At 44.0% G+C, this 25792-nt stretch overlaps 1 protein-coding gene across 1 annotated transcript in view; it reads left to right on the forward strand.

Annotated features, from left to right (window-relative positions):
• The window catches only part of LOC149158069 (cyclic nucleotide-gated ion channel 1-like), a 418588-nt gene that overhangs the window by 174969 nt on the left and 217827 nt on the right, over positions 1-25792 (forward strand). Inside the window, exon 4 of the mRNA XM_089436102.1 lies at positions 6782-6994. Coding sequence (XP_089292228.1) covers positions 6782-6994 — 213 coding nt within the window. The remainder of the gene's footprint in view (positions 1-6781; positions 6995-25792) is intronic.

A 25792-nucleotide genomic window follows, 5' to 3' on the forward strand; every position in this document is an offset into this window, starting at 1 on the left:
AAATGTGAATCATAGAGTTCTTTTAGCTTTTGTAAGGCTTCAAAGGTAGTTGAATATGACGAAATATGGCGACTCACCTCTTCATTTACAGATGCTGCGATTAAGGCATAAGCTTGCTGTTCTTGTTTTCCCAAATGACGAGTTCTTTGTCTGAGATAGGCTGTACAGGTTCATTGTCTCCGTCTCCGACACACACTCCTTTCCACAACTCATTGAAAATGAGGGTGTGTTTTATCATCCGGTTCCATTCAGGATAGTTCTCCTTGCCAGTGAGAACTATTCCCACCATGGATATGATTGAATGCATACTGTAACAAAAAAAACCTTCTGCTGCAAAATTTTACTCTTAATGGGAAAGAAAAATATAGTGTCAATACACAAAACTCTGTAAATATACAAAACTGTACAGTGCATTCAACTGAACAGCGCTCTGAATTGGACAACGTAAATACACAAAACTTTATAGGGCATTCAACTGGACAACGCTCCAACAAAGGTACGTTTGCATCTTCTCACAATAAAAAATGCAGTAACAATGGACAAGTCTTCTCACAATCACCAAGGGGCGGTGAGCGTGGATTGTAAGGCGCAGTTGACATTCTCGGCTGGTGCACTCACATGCACATGAACATAACAATGAGAAAACGAGTCTATATTCCCAATAAGAGGCCCTGAGCTTTGATACCTCCTTAGAAACTTGAATAGATGAGGCCCAAAAAATGTAACTAATTACGAAAACCAATCGCACAAATGAACGAACTTCGAAGCATGTGTTTATAGTGAAACCCTAATAGAAAAAAGCACCATCAAAATTTTTCTTGCTTCAAAATGTTTCATGGTGCCTCCACGCAGGAGCTCGGAACCCCGGCGCTAACAGTAAAACACTGCGCTGTCAAAGGTGAGGTCGTGGGTTTACCCGCATGGCGCAATGGTAACACGACTTAGGTGTCCCTCTTCCGCCCCTCAGACAAGAACCGACAGACCAGACATGGTTTTGTGAATAATAGAAACGCAACGACAAGCTCATTCGGATGGCGGAGGTGGAGAGTTGCAGCCCAAGACGCAGATGATTTTGAAGGCGGAGACAAGGAGGAATACGAGATGAGAGATGTCTGCAAAGAAGCTTTGCTATCACAGAAGCTTAATCAGACTTCTCTAGAAGTTATTTTGGACAGCCAGTTGAAATCCACGCGAGCAGATACTGAAGCTAATCAACACAATCGACACCTGAAATGCCAGCTTCATGATAAGAAAAAAATCTTTGAACAAATACAAAAATGAACTTGCGGTTATGGAATTGGAGCTCCGGGCTCTCGTGAGTCTTCTCAGGCAAAAGAAATGATAGCAGGTCAAACGTTCAGGGTACTGCGTGGAGCAGGTCATTCAGGCTACACAAATAGTAATTGGGACAGACATTAGACAGGGAAAATGGCAGTATGGACAACGCTTTTGAATGGAGAGCAGAGGAGCAGAATAGGGAGTTACAAAGGACATAAAAGCTAAAAAAAGGAGTTGGCTCTGATACCATGTTAGGCCAGGCAGTAACTCCATAAGGCAAAAATGATTCGTGTGTCTTATTCCATCAGGTAGGTCTTCATTATATACATGAGGGAGAGACTGTTCAGTTCATCTCCCGATGACTGTTCATATTACTTATTTATCTATTTACATATATTCACCCAATTATGAAGATTAGGTGTCAACAACTCCAAATAGGGTTAACCAAGTATCCTATTAGGTGGTTTCTACTTCTAAAGGGGATAATATGTTCAAGGTACATCCTTCAAAAGGTGGTGGCAAGTGATAGATAGGTGAATGAAGTAGGAGATGAGAAGGGGCAGCCTTGGGCCACATGCTGGGGTACGCGGGTAGCTAATAAAAGGGAAGCCCACACTTGGGTTTATAATGTATAGGAGGGAGAAATCTTGGTACATGAGGTGCCCCGACCTTGATTTTTCCTCCCTTTTTTATATGCCTTTTGCTTTTTGATTATTTTCTTTGATTAACTGCTCGGGGCTCAAGGGGTAAGAGCATGATGCATAAGATATAACAGTGAATACCCCCTTTTAAGGTAGGGCAGTTCATCACCGACTAGGGTTTGGGACAATCATGGGTTCCTGTATGATGAACAAGGCTCATAGAACCTGTAGGAACCAGGGTGATGGCCATGATGATGGGTTGAGCTTATGTGTTGGATTTTGCCCACGTGCTAAATGTGTTTGTCCCAGCCATCTTTGCATTTTGTGGTACATTTTCCTGTTGAATTTGGCCAATTATGCTTTTTACTTTTCTTTTTAGCTACATCAACCTCCGAGGCGTCATTCCAGGCCTGACCCAAGGTGTGGGCAAGGGGAAGGGGAGAGCTAACCCTATGTGGACCCAGTGGAGGAATGTGGACACAGGGGGATGAAATGCTGAATGGGGTGATAATGAGTGGAAATGGGGCAATATATGCGGATGGGGGAGTGGGACCACACAACCAAAATCACGGTATCTTGTGAAATACCATCCCTAAAGCCAAATGGTTAGTAAAAAATATCCCACGGGACTAGAATTCAAGGTTAACATCCAAAAGGGGTCTAGGGGACAAGAGATCAGACCTAGCCCACTCTTTCTGCGAACCCCCCTACTAATCCGTGCCCAGAAGTGTCCATGATAAGCAAACTGCAATACTCAATTACCAAATGACAAGGCATACCTTTAGATTCAAGAGGCCCACTTTCAAACATACGATCATGGTAGATGGGTGAGGGACCACATGGTTGTCTCAGGTGGCGGAGAAATGGCACACTGAGCTAGTTGGTGGTTGCAAGGGGCTGCTGGCAGTCGGTTGAGGACCATCTTGGAGAAAAAAATTTCTCCTAGGGATATCACCCACAAAATGGTGGGTAACACACCCAATTGCAAAATGATTAAAGTACCTTTTGATTGGAAGCTCAGTTTGTCCATGTGCTCTTGTCGAACGGGTGAGGAGCATATGGTCGATGCAAGTGGCAGAGATATAATGACATGTCATCAGCTAGTGGTGGCCGTGAGGGGCTACATGGCTGGCCGACTGGCTATGAAGAATAGGAGAAAAGTTTTCTCCTGTAGGGTTACCCATTTTGGTGGGTATCAATGCCAACAATTTAGCTATTTGCTGCCGCCTTTGCACTAGCTGCTGCTTCCATCTTGCTAGCTCTTCTAAGATGTCAAAGGGGTTAGCCTTTGGTGGCTGCTCTTCCCTGTCTGTCATGATTTGAGTTGTGGGTACCATTCTTCTTCTTCACTGTAATGTTTTCCCTGTCTTCCAGAAGTATCCAAAGTTCATATGTTCACAAGCTAGCAGGATGCACAACTCTGATACCACTGTAATATCCCTCTGGGGATTACCCTTAGGGTTGAGAAAGAGCACATGACAAATTGTATTCTAAACTAGCATCACAGTATTACTTCAATTTTTGCATATAAAGATAATATTGAATGCACAGATAATGTAAGCCAAGTATTTGATTCCACCAACAACTCATACAAATAAGCCAATTCAACAGTAGGTTACAAGTCCATGATCCATCCAAAAACACACTAGTTTTAATTTCACAATTTAGTGCTAATTGTATTAGCAGTCCCAGCTGTCCCTATATGACTGTTCTTACCTTATAGCCAACTACGGTCCTAGCACCCTTGGGTCATTTAGCTGCCTTGGACTTGGTCTTGTTGCTTTAGTCCCACTCAGTTGGTTCCTCTTGCTCCTTGCTGCCTCTATTTAATGTTGCTACCAGTACCTCGACCTCTGTTGCCACAGACCAAGTCTAAGAAATGCCTCAGGTAGTACTTGCTGCCACAATCAAGGCTAGATAGAAGATTCGCTGCCACAATTGTGCTTCAAATATACCTTGCGGCCACATACTAGGCCTAGAAGTGATGCATTGCCTCAGATAACACACTCAAGTTACGTCGCTGCCTCAGGTAGGGTCTCAGGGTCAATTTACTGCCCAGTAGACACCTCAAGGTTAATGCGCTGCCACAGAAAAGATCTCGGTAACCCCTCGCTGCCAAAAACCGAGCCTCAAAATACCTTCTGATGCCTCAATTGTAGCCTCAAAAGGCCTCGCTTTCAAAGATTAACCTCCAAACCCTTGTTGCCAAAAAATTGTTATCTTAAAAATTATCCGCTGTCCAATTGATACCTCAGAAATTGTAACAACCCATTAATAAAATTTTAGACCTTAAATTTTATAAATATATATCTATGTATTAAAATTTATAAAGTATGTGGTTAAACCTTATAATATGAATTTATAAATTATATTAATTAATTTTATATCATACATAATTTAAATATTATAAAATATACTTATATCATATATAGTTTAAATATTATGAAATATACTTTACATCATATAGTTTAAAATGTTATGAATTATATTACTTAAACTTTACACCATATATTAAAGGTTATAAAGTGTACCACATAACACCTTAAAGCATTATCGTGAAAACGCTATAAAAGTAGCAGTTATAAAATGTTATAAGATACACAAGGAATGTTTGATCGTAAATATCAACGAACCTAAAAAGGAATCCATATACGTATAACCAGCCCATTAATAAGGTGGGTGGAACCAGCTAAAAATTCATTACTGAGCGCCAAGGACAGAAGAAATATCGGAGAGAGCCATCAATGCGTAAGAGGCGGTGGCTGCAAGTGGGAGGGCGGCCACCGCCAGGCCAGGGGATAAATAGCAGAGGCCTGAACCGGGAGAAGTGGGGGGGGAAATAAAAACCAGAGAAGTATAGACTCATGAGGAGGAAACCCGGAAGAAGAGATTTTTCAGTGGAAGAGCTTTGAGTGATCTGAGTTTTGGGCACGGAGGGACAGAGAGCCTCTGTGGAGAGCTTCTCTGGATTGAGCAACCAGGTTGCTCTGTCTGGTCGGGTGGTATTGGCCATCTCGAAATTGGATCAAATCAGTCAGCAGTTCAGGATCGCCAGTCCAGTAGCAGAACCGGGAGTCCGCCAACAGTTCAGGTAGGTGCAGATTACAGTTTTATGCATTACTGTTTTCAAATTTTATGAGTATTTTTATGGTTGCTGTAATTCGAAATAAGGGCGCTACAGAAATGGTCTTGCTACCTCAGATATGATCTTTGCAGGTTAGCCGCTGCAATAAAGGATGCTTCAGGAGTAATGCACAGCCACAGTAGGGTTTCCAAATACCCTTGCTACCACCGAACAGATTGCTTTCAAGCCCTTGCTGTCCTAGAAGGGCTTGTAACAAACCTACACTATCCCAGTATAGTCCCTTCGCTGACCCAGATAGTGCCATAGAACCTCGCTGCCACAGAATTAGGTCTTGTAACAGACCTATGCTATCCTGAATTAGTCTCTTTGCTGGCTAGATAATGCCACTGAACCTTAGAAATTATGCTAAACAGAGTAAAGAGGAAGGTGGATTTTCTAGGGTGGAATCTTTCACCACTGAAACCAACCAGAGAAAAAGGGGTTTTAAAACCCTCAAGAGCCTCAACTCACAAATCAGAAAGAACCACAATCCATGATGATCAAAATGAATCTCCTCCCTCCTTTTTATAGATTTCCTTTGGGGTTTTTCCCTCCTAATTTAAATTTTGAGTGGCTCACAAGTTTCCCTCCATTTGCCCCAAATTTGACTTCTATTACAAGTTTTCCTCCATTTACCCCAAATTATTTAATGTTACTCCAACAATATCAAATAATGGGTTTCCCCCTTTACAAATCACTATAGCATATGGGGTTAGATAGGCTACTTTGTCCTCCCTTGGGCAATTTAATTAGAAGAGGACATTACAGCTTAGGTTTTAAAGTGAGCTGCTAGCATGGATTATCCCATCTGAGGAAAAAGGGCTTTTCCCTCTCCATAGAGGGTCGTCTTTAACGTTGTGTTAACTTAAGTCTTCTTAGCGGCCTGTGTACAATGTGGATAATGGGGGGAGGCAATGGATTATAGGACCCTGTGATTGGTATTCAGGGACTTGTAGTTGGAATGTAGTTGTTTGATATGACAAATCAGTATTTGCCTCTGCATTTGTGGTGATTCTATGGTACAGCTTTGAGATCATTGATATTTTTACTTTATCTGTATTGCTTAGACACGGACGTTGAGTGGAGGTGCTTTACGTCCTTGCTTTAATGTTACATTTCATGCTAATTTTCAGTTGTCCTTATTGGTGCTTCTGTATCAAATGTGGAGCTTGGGATTTTTCTGTATTTCTGTTTAGCTGGCATGCCTCGGAGTTTGCTATAAATAAGTTATAATTCTTGTGAGTATCCAGAACCTTCATAGAAACTTTGCTCCCTTTGTTGCTTGAAATTGAGCATAATGTGGAACTTGAACGTTTATGCATGTCAACCTTCGTAGCATTTTTTGAGACTCAAGTAGCAGTGAATTGGCATTTGTTAAACTATTTTTATCCCTGTAGTTTTCAAGACCTTTGTTTCTGAAAGGCCATCTTATTCTGTGTGTTGGCTTTTCCTCCTTGATCTTCTACAGAGTTGAATTTATTCTTATTTTTAGGGTCAAGACAAAAAACGTATGCATCTTCTCTTGCTAGATGTCTGGGGAAATTAGACATGCAGAGGAAAGGGAAGAAAATAATATTTCTACCATTTATGTGTGTCGAACTATTAATCTTTTTCCGGCAAATTTTAGTGTGATATTTTGATGCCTGTAAACAAGGAAAATAATGTTGTGAATGGCTGCCTTGGTGCTTTTAAGGTTGTTCTATATATCTAATAGGGATGAATCATTTACATTTTGCAGGTGGTTATTTGGATTATTATGCCACACATGGGAGGCAAAGCTGCATTGAACATCAAAAATACCTTGCGGTTTATTGTCTTGTTTCAGTACTTGCCCAGATTCTTTCGCATATTCCCACTTTGCGCACAAGTTATTGGAACAACTGGTCTATTGATTGAAACTGCATGGGCAGGCGCTGCTTTCAACTTACTTCTTTATATGCTTGCAAGCCATGTAAGTGTAATATTTGCAATAAAAAATGTGTTTCTTCAAATTGCACATTTAGTTAGAATATGAAACTGTAAAAGCACTGTTTATAAAAACTTGTAAAAGATGTCTAGAAGTACACTTGCAAATCGCTTCATAGTTTTATCTTCTCATGCACTGAAGATGCTACTGCTTAATGCAAGGTTAGTTTTCATAGAAGAAACTTTTCTATTTATGTGATATTCCCACTAAGCAAGGTTGCTAAGCGAAATATCAATTTTGACCAATTTTGTTAATTTTTGGATAGCAACTTAGGCAGAGTGGGTTGAGGGGCCCCACTTGCAATTTTGAAGTGAAGGCTCCAACATAGGAAGAAGGGAAAACATCGATTTGATAGTGGATGGTGGGGGCCACCCCAAAGAGGAATACACTCCCCTTGGCTAGTACGCTTTCATGGAGGGAAGAGAGAGAAGGAAATCGATGGATGGGACCCACATGGGGAAATTGGAGGCCCAACAACTAAAATAGGATGAACACTCATCATTTGCTCATCTTTGATCATTTGACATTTACACTTGACTAGCACGCTTGAGCTGGGAGCCAAGTTTGCATGTGCTATTGAGCACACGAGATTTTCAAACTAGAATTGTTGATTTCTGGTAGCATCGGATGTGCTCTAAGTCTCAAATTTTGTAGGGAGGCTTAGGCACATGTATTCCAAAGAACCCATAAAGTGTTTTGGGAAATTCCACCCAGAGACAGTTTTATTAAAATAATTAGTTATTTTTAATGGGTCCCTAAGTCTAAACTTAGGAAATTAAAATAATTAATGGGTATTAATCTAATTGTGGGTGTAAGTTCTAGAAGAAGACGAGGATCAAGTAGAAATGATCTTAGCCATTGATTAGTTTCTAATTTGGGCCGTTGAATGTCAACTAGAAGATTATATAAGGAGGCTTGAGGGTCATTTGGAAAATACACTGAGAGAGATCAAGAAGATCGAATTTCTCAGAGAGGGTAGCGCAGAAGTTGCTAGAGGATTGATCGAAGTGATCTTTTGCAATGAGGGGCAAAGATAGTATCTGGAAGAGGGAAGTTTTCCTGGGATGGAGACTTGAGAGTACAAGGAAAATAGGGCAGAATGACATCCAGAGAGAGGTAGACGCTGGCCCACGCAGTGGTAGCGCAGGCCTTAGAGGGAGATTGAATTCCTGCTGAGGAAATCAAGTTTCAGAAGCCGGGACCTGGGGTGTGAGACCGAGAGGCAGAAATTCGGAATTTCCAGCCAGTAGAGGGTCCAAAGGAGGAGCATCGTGATTCCCTGCAGGGGTGATGTAGAGACTGCGTGAGGCTTATGAAGTTCTGTGCAGAGGCCACGCAGAGGCTCCAGTCTAGCGTGATCAGACGTAGATTCTTCCAGTGACAGGGTGAGAGCATCTTATTATTTGTTTTGTTTAGTTTCTCTCTATATCGGATTGCTAGTTGAGCATCCAAGGAATTGTACTCAGAATCAGTGTTGAAAATATCGGTATCGGCAAAATATCGGTGAGGGTCCAGAAAATATCTTATCGGCGAAAATATCGGCAAAATATCGGCAAGCATAAAAAATAATTTTTTCAAAATTTTTAACATAGCCGATATTTTTCCGATATTTTCAAAATATCGCGATATTTTGCCGATATTTTTAAAATATCGCGATATTTTCGAATATCGCCGATATTATCAACAGTGCTCAAAATTACTACTGCATAATAATAAAACCCTTAGATATGTTGCACCGGTTTTCCCGCATTGGGTTTTTCCGAGGACATTTGTCCAAAAATAACGGTGTTATTGTGTTGTATTTTCTTTCTTGCTCAATTTCTTGTTTCCGCATTATATTTAATTAAGTGAAGGCTGCAGTGTATGTATTTCGATATTTTCCGTAGGAAACTGCAAGTAATCTGTCTAAAGGAATTTAACAAATAGGAGAACTATCATTAGTTATTGCAGTAGGAATTCCGGTTTAGGAATTTTCACATGGTATCAGAGCTGCAGGTGAAACAAGAAGAGCAGAGCCAGAGAAACCAGCGCTGAGCAGAAGGTTGAATAACTGTAGGAGGCAGCAGTTTGAATCCACAGAGGGATTGCACAATCCAAGCTAGGAGGGCTGAATTTTGAGGAAAGTCTCTCTCTGCATGAGTTGATAGAGAGGAAGGGCTTCCAGATCGAAATTTTGCCGTGCCAGAGGGAGCAACGCAGAGCCTCAATGTGAGGAAAGAGCTGGTGGGATGCAGTTTTTCTGCAGGCAGTTTGTTGGGCAGAAAATCGTCAGAAGAGAGAGGAGAAGCACAATGAGGGAATTTTTCCTCAGTAGACTTCTCGCCAAGAAGTTCGTTTTCTTATTGCCTAAGCAACAACAGTAAGAAACAGAGAGGAGTAGTTCGACATTTTCGTGGCAGAGATGGTAGCCAGTGGACTGAGAGATTAGGACAAGTTGGATGGGGCATCCAACTATGTGATCTGGAAGGCAAGGATGTTGTGCCTTCTAGATGAGCATTTTCTCAAGGTCTATGTCGATGGCGTGGTGGCTGAGCCTATAGATCCAAGTCAGCTGAAGAAGTACAAGGGAGAAATATCGAAGGCTAAGAGGATGATCCTTGATGGAGTAAAGGATCACGTGGTATGTCACATCGCTAGCAGAGGGACTGCTAAGGAGATGTGGGATGCCTTGGCAATGCTGTATTAAGGATCTTCTGAGCAGTGAAAGATGTACTTAGAGTAGAAACTGGGATCTGCACAGATGCAGAAGGGGGAGCCCATAGATCCGTTCCTCACGAAGCTTCAGGAGACCCGGAATGAGCTAGCAGTTGTGGGGTCAACACCTCAAGGTTCCGAGATGGTGAGACTGGCCCTAAACTCAGTCTTAAAAGCGTGGCAAGTCTTTGTCTAGAGCATCCTGGGCAAGGCAACTTTGCTAGACTAGCATAGTATGTGGGCAGCTCTCAAGCATGAAGAGTTGAGGAGAGATCTAGTCAAGTGTAGGCTTGACGGAAGCAACAACAATGGGTCGAAGCCTAAGGAGGAGGAAGAGAATGCAACCCTGGCATCTAAGGGGCAGTAGGAGCAACGGAGGTGGAAGAAGGATGTCTCAAAGATCAAATGCTTCAGGTGTGGTGAAATGGGTCACTACGCAACATAGTGTCCTCTTAGGAAGAAGGACAAAGATGAGAAGCACGATCCGAAGGCTGCACCCGCGAAGATTGAGGAGGAGGAGTTTGCCATGATAGCCGAGATACCTCCAGGAGGGAGGTGGGATGATTTAGAGCTGTAGTTCGAAAGAGCTACAAATGGGAAGGATCCTTGAGGAGCCCATCTCTCGGATCAATTCCTTGCTACAGGAGCCCAGATCAGAAGTAGCATGATGGACCAGTGTCATTTGGTGCAGAGGAGTGTTGGAGCGACAGATGCAGTGGATAGAACGCCAAGTCTGAGCATCGTAGTGCAGAATTGTAGCAGTGCAGGGAGGCACAATGCAGTAGTAGCAGCAACGCAATGGCTTTAGAGGGATAGTGTGGGACTAGCAACAGTCAGATCTTCAGTGTCAAGATGCATCTATGCTGAACACTTGTTCATATTTTGGGATGTTTTTCAGTTGTAGTGCAGATGAAGTGTTAGCAGTGGCACAGATGTAGCACTTGAGAGGGAGATGTAGTATGGATGCAGTGTTGACAGTGGCAGTGTCAGTAGCAGTACAGTTGTAGCAGCAACACAGTAGTTGGTGGACAACATGTCAGACATCAACAGCGTAGAGGACAATGTTATGAAGTTAGGGTGATGCTTCAGTGGGAAACATTGCTAGAGCACATTCCTCGCTAAGAGGGAGTGTTGATTTCTGGCATCGGATGTGCTCTAAGTCTAAAATTTTGCAGGAAGGCTTGGGCACATGTATTCCAAAGAACCTAGAAAGAGTTTTGGGAAATTCCTCCCGGAGACAGTTTTATTAAAATAATTAATTATTTTTAATGGGTCCCTAAGTCTAAACTTAGGAAATTAAAATAATTAATGGGTATTAATCTAACTGTTGGCGTAACTTCTAGAAGAAGACGAGGATCAAGCAAAAATGATCTTAGCCATTGATTAGCTTCTAATCTGGGTCGTTGAATGTCAATGAGAATATTATTTAAGGAGGCTTGAGGGTCATTTGGAAAATACACCAAGAAAGATCAAAAAGATCGAATTTCTCAGAGAGGGTAGCGTAGCAGTTGCTAGAGGAGTGATCGAAGTGATCTTTTGCAGTGAGGGGTAGAGATAGTATCCGGAAGAGGGAAGTTTTTCTGGGCCAGAGAGTACAAAGCAGAGAGGGCAGAACGACGTCCAAAGAGAGGCAGACACTGGCCCACGCAGAGCTGACATAGTGGCAGTGCGGGCCTTACAGGGAGATCGAATTCCTGTTGAGGAAATCGAGTTTCAGAAGCCGGGAGCCGGGGTGTGAGACCAGGGGGCAGAAATTCAGAATTTCTAGCCAGTAGAGGGTCCAAAGGAGGAGCAACGTGATTCGTAGCAGGGGTGATGCAGAGACTGCATGAGGCTTACACAATTCTACGCAGAGGCCATGCAGAGAGGACGCAGAGGCTCCAGTTCAGCGTGATTAGACTCAGATTCTTCCAGTGACAGGGTGAGAGCATCTCACTATTTGTTTTGTTCAGTTTCTCTCTGTATTGGATTGCTAGTTGAGCATCCAAGGAATTGTACTCAGAATTACTACTGCATAATAAGAAAACCCTTAGATCTGCTACACCGGGTTTCCCGCATTAGGTTTTCCGGGGACATTTGTCCAAAAATAACGGTGTTATTGTGTTGTATTTCCTTTCTTGCTCAGTTTCTTGTTTTCGCATTATATTTAATTAAGTGAAGGTTGCAGTGTATGTATTTCGATATTTTCTGTAGAAATTGCAAGTAATTTATTTAAAGGAATCTAACAAATAGGAGAAATATCATTAGTTATTGCAGTAGGGATTCCGGTTTTGAAATTTTCTCAAGAATCTCACCCTACCTTCGGTGGACTTTGAGTGCCAACCCAAGGAGGTGACCTACATCACACTTGATTCGATTTGGGAGCTTGCTAAGTGTATTCGTGGAACTGGTACAACAAGTGGGACGTTGGAAGGGGAATACGCAGCCTTTGGAGGAGCTGATTGTGGAGCCGGGGATTTTTTGGGATTTCAGGGACAGCTTAGGGCCATCATTTGTTGAAGATTTGGAGTGTCTTCGGGTCTCATTTTGGTGTGAGTCTGCTGTGCCAAACAACCATCACCAGGGACTGCGTGGGCCTGCATAGTGGTACCTTCGTACCACATGTGGGTGCTTGGGAGAAGGAGGAATTGAGGGTTGAGGCTTGTGGGGTAATTCCGGGAGGGAATTTGCTAAGTATTGCAGCCATTTTGGGGACCATCAACAGTGATATTTTTAGGTGGGTTGATATACCCAGCAGCTGGAGGAGTGAGTGGAAATTGGGCCGAATTTCGAAGGTCAACATTTGGCCAAACCCTTTCTGGGTTTTGGTGGGTTATTGGTGGAGAGACCGGGGTTAATTTCCCGGAATTTTCTGAGCACCAGAGGAGGACCTAGCAGCCATTTCTTGCAGCCAACAGTGCAGTTTTCTGGGTTCAACACTGAGATTTTGTGGGGGACAGTTCCTAGTGGTTGAGAAGTTGATTTCATCACCTGGGTCTTGTTAGCTTGCCTTGGGCAAGCCTAGGTGCATACATTCCGATCTCATATTGTACCCCTTGTTTATCATAATAAAATGGATCAGTTCTGCGCAGATTTTGGAGTTTTTCTGGGTGTTTAATGTTTTAATTTTTGTGTAAATTTATGTGTGTTTTTGCAATGCATGCTTTGTTTATTGCTGTTAATTTTCCTTAGGGATATTACAGTGGTATGAGAGCTCATAGTCTTGGCTCAGCTTGTGGGAGAAACTATTAGTCTATGACACCAGAGGATAAGCAAAACGTCACTTACAAGAGGCAAAGGTATAGAAGCAGAGAAAGACAACTACAAATTACTCCTGATCTAGTAACCGTTGAGCCGGAGGTTGAGAGACCAGATATGGGGGATAATGAGGGAGATAAGATGAGTAAAGAAGAGGAGTTTGCTCAACATCTTTTGAAGGCCATCAACGATTTGTCTAGGGGCATTGATGAACTGAGGCAACAAAACTGCAACAACAACAAGGGCAAGGGGATTCAGGGAGAAATTCATCTGGGTGAAGGCTCAGGTACTTCGCACCACCATGCAGCAAATCCACCCAACGTACCTCTTGTTTCTAGCACACCACCCAGGTCAACCATCCCCACATTTCTAGCATCAGGTGCTAGAGGGCCGCAGGGGCAGGAGGAGATGCCCATGGGGGACTATTTTGTGGAGTATCAGTCCTATGGGCCTGATTTCAAAGAGGCCATCACCTTCAGGGACTTCTGTCAGCTTAAGGGCAACAATAGGAGCAGGGGACAGAGTGGAGGAGGCTACACACATGGAGCTGATTTAAAGCGCATGATGGGGAGGTTATTCCTCCAACCTTTGATAGATCGCCTAAGAGCTCAGCGAGGGCATGGGTTGAGAAGCTGGATGTCTATTTCCAAATCTACTAGATGACAGAGGGGGAGGCAATCAAAATTGCCACACTGCACTTAAAGGGGGAAGCCCATGATTGGTGGTTCCGTGGGTTGACCATGATGGGACATGCGGGTGTTACGGCATATGAGGATTTCACTCGGAGGGTACTGGAGGGTTTTGAGAGGAGAGATCCGGAGGAGCATTTTGGAGAGATGACACAACTCAAGCAGATTGGGAGTGTTGAGGCCTATATCTCGGAGTTTCTGAGATTGTCAGTGATGGTACCAGATTTATCGGAGGCCAGGAGGGTCTTCATGTTTTTGGAGGGGCTAGCAAAACCATTGAGGGGCTTGGTGAAGTCCAACCAACCCATCACTTTGTAGGATGCAGTCGCTAGAGCCTGGGACTTGCAGGATGCTCTGCCTAAGGCCAACGCGCAGATGCCCACTAGGCCTGTATTCTAGCAAAGGGGAAGAGACAACAGGCCCCCACCACAGCGAGACATTCAGGGGCGTGGGCGGTTGGATGATGAGGCTAGGAGAGACATCTGATGGAGGAAGTTGTGCTTCACTTGCCAGGAACCATGGGCACTGGGACATCGGTGTACCAAGGGCAAGGCCCACTTCACGGAGGTATTTTTGACAGCGAGCTAGAGGATGATGTGGAGAAGGAGGTAGAAGTTGGAGATGATGGTCCACCTATGGCCAGAGGAGGAGGCAGAGGTCCACGACTCCCACCTATTGTGATGGCTTTGTTATCGCTCAGATTGTACAGGCATTGCGACAACGGCTCAGGGCGGTGGCTGTGACTCTGATCCCCGCCCACTCTGTTCTAGCTGTCTCCCAACAACAGGCTATGGAGGGTAGTCCCTATGGAGATGTGAAGGTGAGAGACAAGTTGTTAACCAATAAGTCCGGGAGACATAGTTGAGTGGCCTAGCTACTTGGTTAAAATTAGCAAGATCTTAAGGATTAGATTAGATTTAAATATGAGACCAGTGCCTTATGGAGTCAAAACTCTTGCTTATTATTAAATTAAGACCAAGTAACTAGATGGACAACTGCTTCTTAAATGCTTCACTAATTTATATGAGATGCAAGCCCTAAGATATAAGTGTAATGCAAGGATCTTGGTTAATTTTAAGTTATATGCCTAGTCTAAATGGAACATTCCTCTTAACTGTTTTGAGACCAGTCTTTAGAGTAGGTTGTGGGATGGAAGCCAACGGGAAGCAAGTAGAGGCTTGATTAACGATACCTCCCCCTGTGTTCCAACCACCTAGTGCCTCCGACGCTGCAGAGACTGTGGCTCTGACGACTGCAAGGTCACTATGTTAACCACTAGAAGGGTGCTGAGTCCCTCAAGCTAAGTGAGAAAGGGTGGTCGTAGACGTCTATCAACCAAGCTTATGCTTGGAGGTAAATTATTAATGCAACTAGTCCTTAGTTGCTTATGCAAAAATTATGAGTAAATTCTTGGTTTAAGATTGACTTAATGTTTAAGTACTCAAAGCTATGATTAGCCTTCAATGACAAGAGTACTTAACGGTAAATTATGCAACAATCTTATAACCAAGAAATTGCCAATTTGTTTAGTGCCAATGTCAAATCCACAAGATGCCAATTACTCAAGATATTCTAATGATGATTATCAACAATCTTATGCCACAATAGTGCCAAGATTATGCTCTTTAGACAATGCCAATATTAAAAGGTGATCAATAATAAAACTTAAGATGCCAATTGCTTACGATAGACAACACAATGTGTTTAGCAATTATCAATGATTCTTTAGCATTGTTCAATTAGATGCTTAAGCCAACTAGATTAATGAAACCTCAATGCTCAAAGTAACTTAAAAAATTCAATCAGATTAGAGCTATGATGTGTGAGCGGTTTTAGTGCAAATTTTAATAATTCTTATAGCTAATCACAAGACAAGCAAATGTTAGATTCCAAATAACCAATGATTTCAATAGCACTTATTTATCTTTAGGACAGCAGTAAACAAATCACTCTAGATCCAAGAAATTATCAAGCATATAAAACCAATTATGACTTGTGAAAACTTTAGATGACTTTCCAATTGAGAGCACAAGCTAACTAACCCACTTATGGTGAATTATTCAGAAAATATCAGATCTGATCATACATTTTATGCGGAGATATCAGCAAGATAACAAGTAGATCTAAGTTCAAAATTTAACGCCCAAGTAGCCAAAACACTAGTAAATTTTTACCATGAAATTATTAGTGTCTTTAGAGTCTAGACTATTTAGAAATGATTTTTAGTGCATTTAATCATGAATTTTATCACTGTTATGAATGATTAAGAGAGATGTAACAAAATAGTGACAAAGTAAGGGTTTAGAGAGCAAACCCTAGGCCCAAGGCCTTGAAACACACTTGCCCAAGTTGCCAAAAATTTCTTCAAAGCACTTGGCACTTGAAAACACCAACTTTTGAGCCAATTTCTATGCAAAACACACCAAGTATTCAGTCCCAAAATCAAACTTATCCACATAGATGGAAAAGAGGGGAAATTAGGGCTAGGAAGAGGCCAAAAAGAAAGGGAAGAGGCCTAAATAGGCTTGTGACTATGGTCAAGAGGCCTAATAGGCCTCTTGAAAAACATAAAAAGGTTGCGACCTAGGGTTTTGAGGCCCTAAGGCCTATGGCACCCTAGGGGAGGACTCAAGGGAGGTTGCGGCCTTGGGAGAAGAAGGCACCAAGGGCAGAGAGGGGTCGAGGAGGAGGAAGAAAGGCATAACAAAGGAAGAAAGAGGGAGACGGAGGCATGGACGGAGAGGAGAAGGAGGGTTGAGAGTAAGAAAAAGCAGCTGAGAGGGAAAGGAGGGACTAAAAGCCCAAGAGCGAGGGCAAGGAGGCATATCGAGGCCCTCTAAGGGCTAGACGATTGCCTTAGAGGAGGCTGCAACCCTTGAGGGAGCTATGACTAGCCTTGAGAGGGCCCTAAGGGTTGATGATAAGGTTAGAAGGGGCCACGCTAGGCCTAGGAGGCCTAAAAATGCCAAAACCCTTGCCAGGAAAAAAATATTTTCTTTAGTTCTGCAATTTACTGCAAGTGAAAATTCTTAAATGGCTGGCCTTGCAAAAAATTGTAGAGGCTATATCTTACCCTCAAGGGCCTAGATCTAGCTCCAAACCTACTCTTTCCACCTGATCTCACCTGAACAAATGAAATAAAAAATACCCAAAACCCCAATATATACAAAAATTCAAAATTAATTCAAACCCCAAAAACCTCAGCCGCAAACCAAGATTAGAAAAATAAAATAATTTACCAGTGTATTATACAAATTATATTTACAAAATATACATGTAAAATGCTTGAATTTTTTTTGGAATTTTATAAATCTTTAGTAGTGGCTAAATGTATTTCGAAAGATAAATAATAAATCACAGCCTTAGCGAAGTTAGAACACCATAAAAATAATTAGAGTCCAAACATAGTCAGCTTCTATCCAAATATCGTGAAGTTGGAGTCCAAGGGTTGCGGAACCTGCAAACACTATATATTTTTGAAAAATAAATCGTTAGAACACATAGTGAATCGGATCACCTAGGATAAGGCCACAACTTACCAATAGAATGTTCCTATCACCTACAATGAAATAACAATCAAAATACTTATAAAGCACAATATAGGAATGCTCGTACCCAACACGTACCACAAATCATCAAATAAGAGACACCATGAACTACACACCAAAGTCTTTATTATGATTATTCCAACGTTCCCAGCGGGACAATAATTTACATTAGCTTTACAGAGTTACATAAGCCAAAAACTAGATGGTTCGAGACACAAATGACTCTCAATTTATAGATAAATGCTCCAAGTGGAAAAATAACGGGTAGTTGGCTTGATCCTTGTCAAAATAATCTCGACCGTCGAAAAATATTTGATCATCTCTTAACCTCCACCATTGAAAAGATTTATTTTTGAGGAATTTTCGAATTTCTCATTTAACCCATTTTTAATTAGCTCAAAATTAATAATTTTGAACTAATTTTCTAAAAAAATTGACTTTGACATATCCATCAAGGTCCAAGGGTCCTATTTTTCTTGAAATTTCCAATACTCCCTTGGTGAGTGTAATGTTTCTAAGTAGGAATATAAGTGATATTCTAAACAAATAAACGGTGCAACAACATAAAATTAAAAACATGCATTATACACCCATAAAACACTGGAAATCTGGAACTGCTGAGCCATATATTATAAAATTTGAGAGCATAGGTACAATATAAATGAGATAGTGCACTTGGGCTTGTCTTTAAGACAAGCTGGATCAAACCCAGGTGATGGAATAGCTGCGCTGAAGGCTGCCCAGTTGCTGCACCACTCTGCACTGTGTTGTCCCAGTAGAACCGCTGTCTTGCTGAACTTCGACCTACTGGAATGTGCCCAAAAAACGCTCAGAAAATTATATCCTTTCAGCCTTTAGACTCCTTGGAGAAAACCCAAAGAAACCTAGAAGGGAATTTCTCTGGTTTTGAATTTGGATTTTCTGCCTCCTTGGAGCCTCTCCTCAATTGCTGCTACCAAATTCGACTTGCAGGAAACAGGCTAAAAATCCCTCTGAAAACACCCCAAGAATGTTGGGTTCACCTGTGATGACTGACTCCTTGTTCCCCGGATGAACCTTGGCCCGGATGACTACTCTCCTAAGCACCACGAGTTTGCTGCCAGAGGCCTCTGCGCAATCCCTCTGCCAAAAAATTCGTACTGTTGTAACCCCTGACTGGATGAATGCAAACACACTGAAATTGTCCTCAACCAACAGCCTTTCCAGCTCCCGGAACTCCTAGCAACCTAGGGACCTCCCGACTGGCTCAATCCTCTTCTATGTGTTTCTGGCTGCCTAGAAAATATGCAGTCTCCTTCTCTACGTGGCTGGATGAAATGTATGTCAATGTTGGAACCCTTGAAATCTTTGTGGAACAGCCTCCCTAGGGTGGGCACAGATAGTCCCCTGAAGTAGACGTTGAATCTCCCCTGTAGAAGATTCGTGGCTAAACAGCTGGTAGACTCGCTACGCAGCAAAACGTACAAAGGTAAGCTTGTTTGTGAAATGATCAAGATGATGCAAAATGAGAGCTCCTTCGTCTTTTATCACCTTGGGTACCCTAGCCTCTTGTGGGCCCCTCTTTCCACTAATTCTATTCGCTCCAATGCATACCATGGCCAAGTTCGAATTATTCATGTGGGTGGCCCCCACATTCCACTAGCTTCCATAAATAAAGTCAAATTGCCTATAGTTCCTAAGTTTCTGTATGTGGGGTCCTCCTAAGCCAAAAATGATGCCAAAATTGTGTAGCTGCAACCCGTAACTAATACATTTGAGAAGGGACATGACAATTCTCCCCTTCCAAATGTTGCTTGCCCTCAAGCAACCTGAAATCTGGGTGCTCTAGTATGTGCCCACCCTCCCAGGTGGCATCCTCATCCGACAAGTTCTTCCAGCGTACCAAGAACTCCCTGATGGTCCTGCTCCTCGGTATTTTCTCCCTGTTCTCCAGAATGGCCTCTGGTTCCAGCACCAAATGGCCCTCATCATCCAAAGGGGGTAGATCAACCGCTGCAGTCAACAGTTGTCCCAACACATTCTTTAGGCATGTGACATGAAATACGTTATGGATTCTACTCCTCGGAGGCAACCCTAGCTCATAAGCCACCTCCTCAACTCACCTAGTCACCTGGTAGGGCCCATAGAAGCGTGGTTATAGCTTCTCGGCCGCCTTCTGTTTTAGTGTAGACTGTCTATAAGGCTACAATCGGAGGTATACTATGTCCCCCGCCTCAAAGTGCCTCTCTATCCTATGCTGATCTGCATATAGTTTTTGTTGATTTTGGGTTGTCGCTAAATTATCCTTGAGAGCTTTAAGGATATCTTGGCTCTCTTGGACCCAGTGTTTGGCCTTTGGGGCCCGACTGTCAAAAATAACATCAGCAAAAGTTAGTGCATCATATCCATAGAGGGCACAGAAATGAGTCATACCGATAGACGTGGTGCGTGGTGTTGTAGCAAAACTCGCCCAAGTGCAACCACCGAATCCACGTCCTCTGCTGACCTGTCACATAATTCCTCAGGTACCCTTCCAACCACTGGTTGACCCTATCCATCTGGCCGTCCATCTGAGGGTGATAACTGGTGCGAGTGAGCTCCGTCCCAACTAACCTGAAAAGCTCCTGCCAAAAGCCACCCATAAATTTGCTGTCCCTATCGCTCACAATGCTCTTGGGGAGCCCATGTAGCCTGAAAACCTCCCGGAAGAACAATTCAGCAACTTGTGTAGCTGTGTATCTAGTGGGGATGGCGAAGAAGTGGGCAAATTTTGTCAACCTGTTGACCACTACGTATATGCAATCCTTCCCCTGTACCGTGGGGAGCCCAGTATTGAAATCCATTGAAATACTCTCCCATTTCCCCTCTGGAATGGGAAGTGGCTGTAGTAGCCCGCAGGGTGAGTCAGCTCCCCCTTGTTCCACTGGCAGGCCTCACACTTTCTTACGTGCTGCAGCACGTCCTCCTTGAGGTCTTTCCACGTGAACCTCTCCCGAACAACCATCTAAGTCTTCTGGAACCCCTGGTGTCCGGACAGTGGTGAATCGTGAGCTGCCTGGAGTATCCTCTCCCTCAACTGCAAATTGGGCACCAAGTAAATGCGCCCCTTGTAATAGATGACGTCATCCATCACACGGTAACGCTTATTTGCATGTGTCCCCTCCAGCACCTCGCAGGCTCTCCTCTCCTTGGAGTACTCTACCAACAACTGAGCCTTCCAATCTTGGCAGATGCTCATGAGAGATAACCCAGCGGGTCTCCTGGATAGAGCATCAACCACCACATTGTGCTTGCCCCGCACATACTCAATGTCAAAATCGTAGGCCTGCACCTTGCTGACCCATCTCTGCTGCCTGTCATTGAGGCCCTGCTGCCCCATGAAATGTCGAAGACTGTTGTGATCAGTCTTCACTCGGAATCGGTTGCCCACCAAGTATTGGTGAAACTTGGCCAATGCATGCATAATGGCCAGCATCTCCTTGTCATATATGGAATATGAAAGCTCATGCGGTAGGAGCTTCCGACTCTCGAAAACTATGGGATGCCCCTCCTGTGACAATACGGCTCCAACTCCTACCCTTGATGCATCACACTCCACCGTGAATAATTGGGAAAAATCTGGGAGTGCCAGAATAGGGCAATTACGCATCACCTCCTTGAGGCGATCGAAGGTGGCCTGTGCTCCATCAGTCCATGCGAAAGCCCCTTTCTTGGTTAAGTCGGTCAAGGGTGCTGCCAGCTGTGAGAACCCTTTGACAAACTTTCTGTAGTAAGTGCAGATACCCAAGAAGCCTCTCAGCGTAGTCACATCTCGGGGTACTGGCCAATCCCGGATGGCCCGAATCTTCTCCTTGTGAACCTTCACCCCGTCTGCTCCAATGATATGCTCGAGATAAAGCATCTCCATCAATCCAAACTCGCACTTGGAGAGCTTGGCATAAAACTATTGCTCCTCCAGAATGCGCAATACCTCCTCGATGTGTTGGAAGTGCTCCTCCCATGTCCAACTATAGATCAAGATGTCATCGAAGAATACTAGCATGAACCTCCTCAGCTATCCCCGAAAGATATGGTTCATGCAAGACTGAAATGTGGTGGGAGTGTTGGTCAGTCCAAATGCCATGACCAAAAACTCAAAGTGCCCATAGTGGCACCAAAATGATGTCTTTGGGATGTCATGATCCCGAACTCTGATCTGGTGGTACCCTGAACGCATATCAATCTTAGAGAAGCACTTGGCAACTCTAAGCTCATCCATCAGCTCATCAATCCGGGGAATCGGGTACCGGTTCTTAAGGGTCTTCCGGTTAAGGGCTCGGTAGTCAATACACATCCTGAGGGTCCCATCCTTCTTCTTCAACAACACTACGAAAGAAGCGAAAGGACTGGAACTAGGCCTGATATGGCCCAACAAAAGCAGCTCCTGAATGGTCTTCTCTATCTCGTCCTTATAGGCTTTGGGGTGTCTGTAAGGAGTAGTGATCGCTGCCTGTATGCTCGGCTCCAACTCAATAGTGTGCTCAAACCCTTTATCTCGTCGCTGCCCTGGTGGAATGTCTTCGAACACTATTGCATACTCGTCTAGTAGAGCCTGTATGTCTGCTGGTGGTGGATGTGCCTATCCCCCAACCTCTGAGATACTCAACTCGACTACCCATGCTATGTCCCCATGCCGAAGAAATGGCTCCATCCAGTGGGCCGAAACTGTCTGAGGCAGATAAGGCTGCATGCCTCTCAAGACCACTAATTTGCCATCTGGCCCCATGAACTCCATCTCAGGTTTCCTCCAATCTGTCGTGACTCGCCCAAGGGAATACAGCCACTGGACACCCATCACCACGTTGGTGTCTGGCTCATCGACTATCTTTCCATCCACATCATCCCTCCCAACAACATTAAGGAAATCCCCTATTGTTCTTCTACCTCCAGAGCTTGCAGAAGTACCATGAGGAGATGAGTAGCTACCAAATTTAGAGGTTGCACTTGATCCAGAATGAGTTTTTTGTTTCTTGTTTTTTTGTTGTGTAGCCTCCTCTATTTGGATGTATTTTCTTCTTTCTTCAGTTGAAATGTTTGGGCAAATTTGTACCCCCACAGGACCCTTTTTTTCATCACTGCCCAACACTCCACAAAGATGCATCCTCACACAGGTATATGAACCACAATATGGTTTTCCTCCATGACGACCATGAGGTTACACAAATTTGTAAGTTCCACCACCCTTTCCCCCATCAAGTTTGGTCACACAGTTCCACAAGGGTGTTAATGCAGCTTTCCCATCTAGTGTTTCAGTTTCCCCTTTAGGTTCATCCCCTTCCTCTTCAAATCCTTCCTCCTCATCATACATTGGATTTGGGTCACTCATATTGGGACCACTGTCCTCTTGTGTTTCTTCCCTTCTATTCCTATTCCCCCTTGCCATCATTAAAACCAAGAGTGGAATGATACATAAAAGCCAAAAGAACACCATCTTGGAATATGGATATAGGTGGTGGACAACCTGCAAGTAAAGGAGCAAGTAGAAACAATGGGAAAGAGTAGGAGAGGGAGGAGAAAAATACAAAACAAATGTCAAAAAAATAAGGGGGTTTGGGGTTTGAACTTACCTCTTTAGCTCTTGTAGATGAAGTCCTCCAAGCTCTTGCTCCAAGCTCCTCCTCCTTCACTCCTCCTTCACTCCTCCAAGCTCTCCTCTCTTCTTCTCTCCTTTCCTCTCTTCTCTTCTCCTCTCCTCTCTTCTCTTCTCCAACTCTCATAGACTCAAAGTGAGCAAATGAGGAATAAATGGGGGCTTTATTCCCTTCATTCCTCACCGTAACCTCACCCTAACCCACCCCCTTTATGCCAAGTCAACAAAATTAAAAAAAAAAAAAAACTGAATTTCACCATGCGCACGGCCTTTTCCGGAAGTGTACGAGAAGCGTGCGCTTCTCCCTCCGAAGCGCCACGCTTCTCCCTCCGAAGCGCCGTACGAAGAGCGCTTCGGAGGTCTAGAAGCGTGCTTCCGAGCCACGCTTTGGAAAATTCCAGGAAGGGGCAAAAAAATTCGGAAGCGCGCTTCCGCCGAAGCTTCCTAGATGCTTCAGCACGGGACATGCTTCCGGGCTTGAAACTGGGGGGGGGGGCGGGGCGCTTCGTGCAACATTGCACCAGAGTGATCAGTGATTCATTTTGCTAGAGCGGGGCTGCTAAGCAAAAGTGAATCAATGATCAGCAGCGAGGGGCAGTGAGTACTAGGCAGAGAGGCAGAGACAGTGCCAAGAGACCAGCGCAGGAGCAGAGAGCGAGAGCAACAACGAGAGCAGGCCACACAGAGCCCAGTAGAGATAGCGCAAAGGCCAGGGGGACTGTGTCATCCACGCAGAAGGCAGAGGGAGTGACGCAGAGGGTCCTAGAGGCTGCGCAGTGCCTCAAAGGGATGATGCAGAGGGTCCTGTGGCTGACGCAGTGCAGCAGGAGGCTGACGCACAGGTCAGAAGGGCCAGCGCTAAGCTTCAGCGTCGCCGGAGAGGGTTTTGTGGGACAGGTTTTTTGAATACCTGTTTCCGAATAGAGAGGTATTGGTGCTGTGTATTTTTTCTCTGTCGGGTGAGCTGGTTAGACACCTAGTTGTACTCAAGGAAATATTGCATAATAATAAACCCTCAGAATAGCTACACCGGTTTTCCCGCATTGGGTTTTTCCGGGGACATTTGTCCAAAAATAACGGTGTCACTTGTGTGTTTGTTTTCTTTCGGCTGATGATCTGTAGATGTTGTGACTGTATTGTGTTTATTTCGGTATTTAAATGTTTTAAATAACTTGTTCAGAATTTACAAGCAGAAGAAATAAACTCGCAGAATACAAATTAATTTTCTAACGGATAGACTTAGAAAATTCAACATATAGTTCTCTGCAGCTCATAGTTTTGGGTCCCTTGTCGTCTGTACCCCTTTTTCCTCTCACTCTGTTTGAGCTTGCAGTAATCTCTGAAGGAGAGGGCTCCTTTGAAATCTTCGTCCATCACCTACCACTCTCTGAAGTAATCCCCCATCTGGGGAGTGTCTTCCTCCCTTGCTAGTTCGATTTCTGGCATTGGTACGAAAGAGGGTAGTGTAGCCCTAGTTGGCACACTAACTGAAGGGCGTTGCGCTGCTGGTGAGGGGTGATCAAAAGGCTGAGAAGCCCTGAAAGTTTCTCCACACAAAAACCCTCTAGGTGTGGCCCTGTCTCTGTTCTATGATTTGATCTCCTCCAGCATGTCTTTCTGCCCCTTGGCCAAGTCACTCAAAGCCCTCAAGAGGCTAGCAAAAGCCATCTCCTCGCTGCTCTTGGGCTCTGCCATTTCCTCGTCTTCGACCACTGCTTTCCCTCTTTTCTCTGTATCTGGCGTAATTTCTAGCCCTCTTTCTCTGCTCCCGTACCTCTGCCTCCGCTAAGTGATGTTCTCCCAGTCTTCTCCTCTCATAGGAAACCAACCCCACAGTTGAGCCAAGAACTAGGTTCTGATACCATTGTAATGTTCCTAAGTAGGAATATAAGTGATATTCTAAACAAATAAACAGTGCAACAACATAAAATTAAAAACATGCATTATACGCCCATAAAACACTGGAAATCTGGAACTGCTGAGCCATATATTATAAAATCTGAGAGCATAGGTACAATATAAATGAGATGGTGCACCTGGGCTTGTCTTTAAGACAAGCTGGATCAAACCCCGACGATGGAATCGCTGAGCTGAAGGCTGCCCAGTTGCTGCACCACTCTGCACTGCGTTGTTCCAATAGAACTGTTGTCTTGCTAAACTTCAATTTGCTGGAATGTGCCCAAAAACCGCTCAGAAAATTATATCCTTTCAGCCTTAGACTCCTTGGACAAAACCTAGAAGGGAATTTCTCTGGTTTTGACTTTGGATTGTCGGCCTCCTTGGAGCCTCTCCCCAGCTGCTTCTACCAAATTCGACTTGCAGGAAACAGGTTGCAAATCCCTCTGAAAACACCCCAAAAACGCTGGGTTCACCTATGATGACTGACTCCTTGCTCCCCGGATGAACCTTGGCCCGGATGACTGCTCTCCTAAGCACCACGAGTTTGTTGCCAGAGGCCTCTGTGCAATCCCTCTGCCCATAAATTCGTACTGCTGTAACCCTTGACTAGCTGGCTGCAAACTCACTGAAATTGTCCTCAACCAACAACCTTTCCAGCTCTCGGAACTCCCAGCAAGCTAGGGACCTCCCAGCTGGCTCAATCATCTTCCGCGTGTTTCTAACTGCGGAGAAAATATGCAGTCTTACCCCTCTGCGTGGTTGGATGAAATGTTTGTCAATGCTAGAACCCCTGAAATATCTGTGGAACAGCCTCCCTAGGGCGGGCACAGATAGTCCCTCGAAGTAGAGGTTGAATCTCCCTCGCGGAAGATTCGTGGCTAAACAATCGGTAGACTCGCTAAGCAACAGAGCGTACAAAGGTAAGTTTGTCAAATGATCAAGATGCTGCAAAATGAAAGCTCCTTCCTCTTTTATCACCTTGGGTCCCCTTAGCCTCTTTTGGGCCCCTCCTTCCACTAATTCGATTCCCTCCAAGAACCAAGCATTCTCACTGCCCACTTAGACTGATTCTAAACTGAAACATGAGTACTCCCTAGCGGGAGGGGGG

This window comes from Pinus tabuliformis, chromosome 5_2, assembly GCF_031772625.1.
Source record: "Pinus tabuliformis cultivar Carrire ecotype Pingquan chromosome 5_2, CPIR1, whole genome shotgun sequence".
NCBI classification, from domain to species: Eukaryota; Viridiplantae; Streptophyta; class Pinopsida; order Pinales; family Pinaceae; genus Pinus; species Pinus tabuliformis.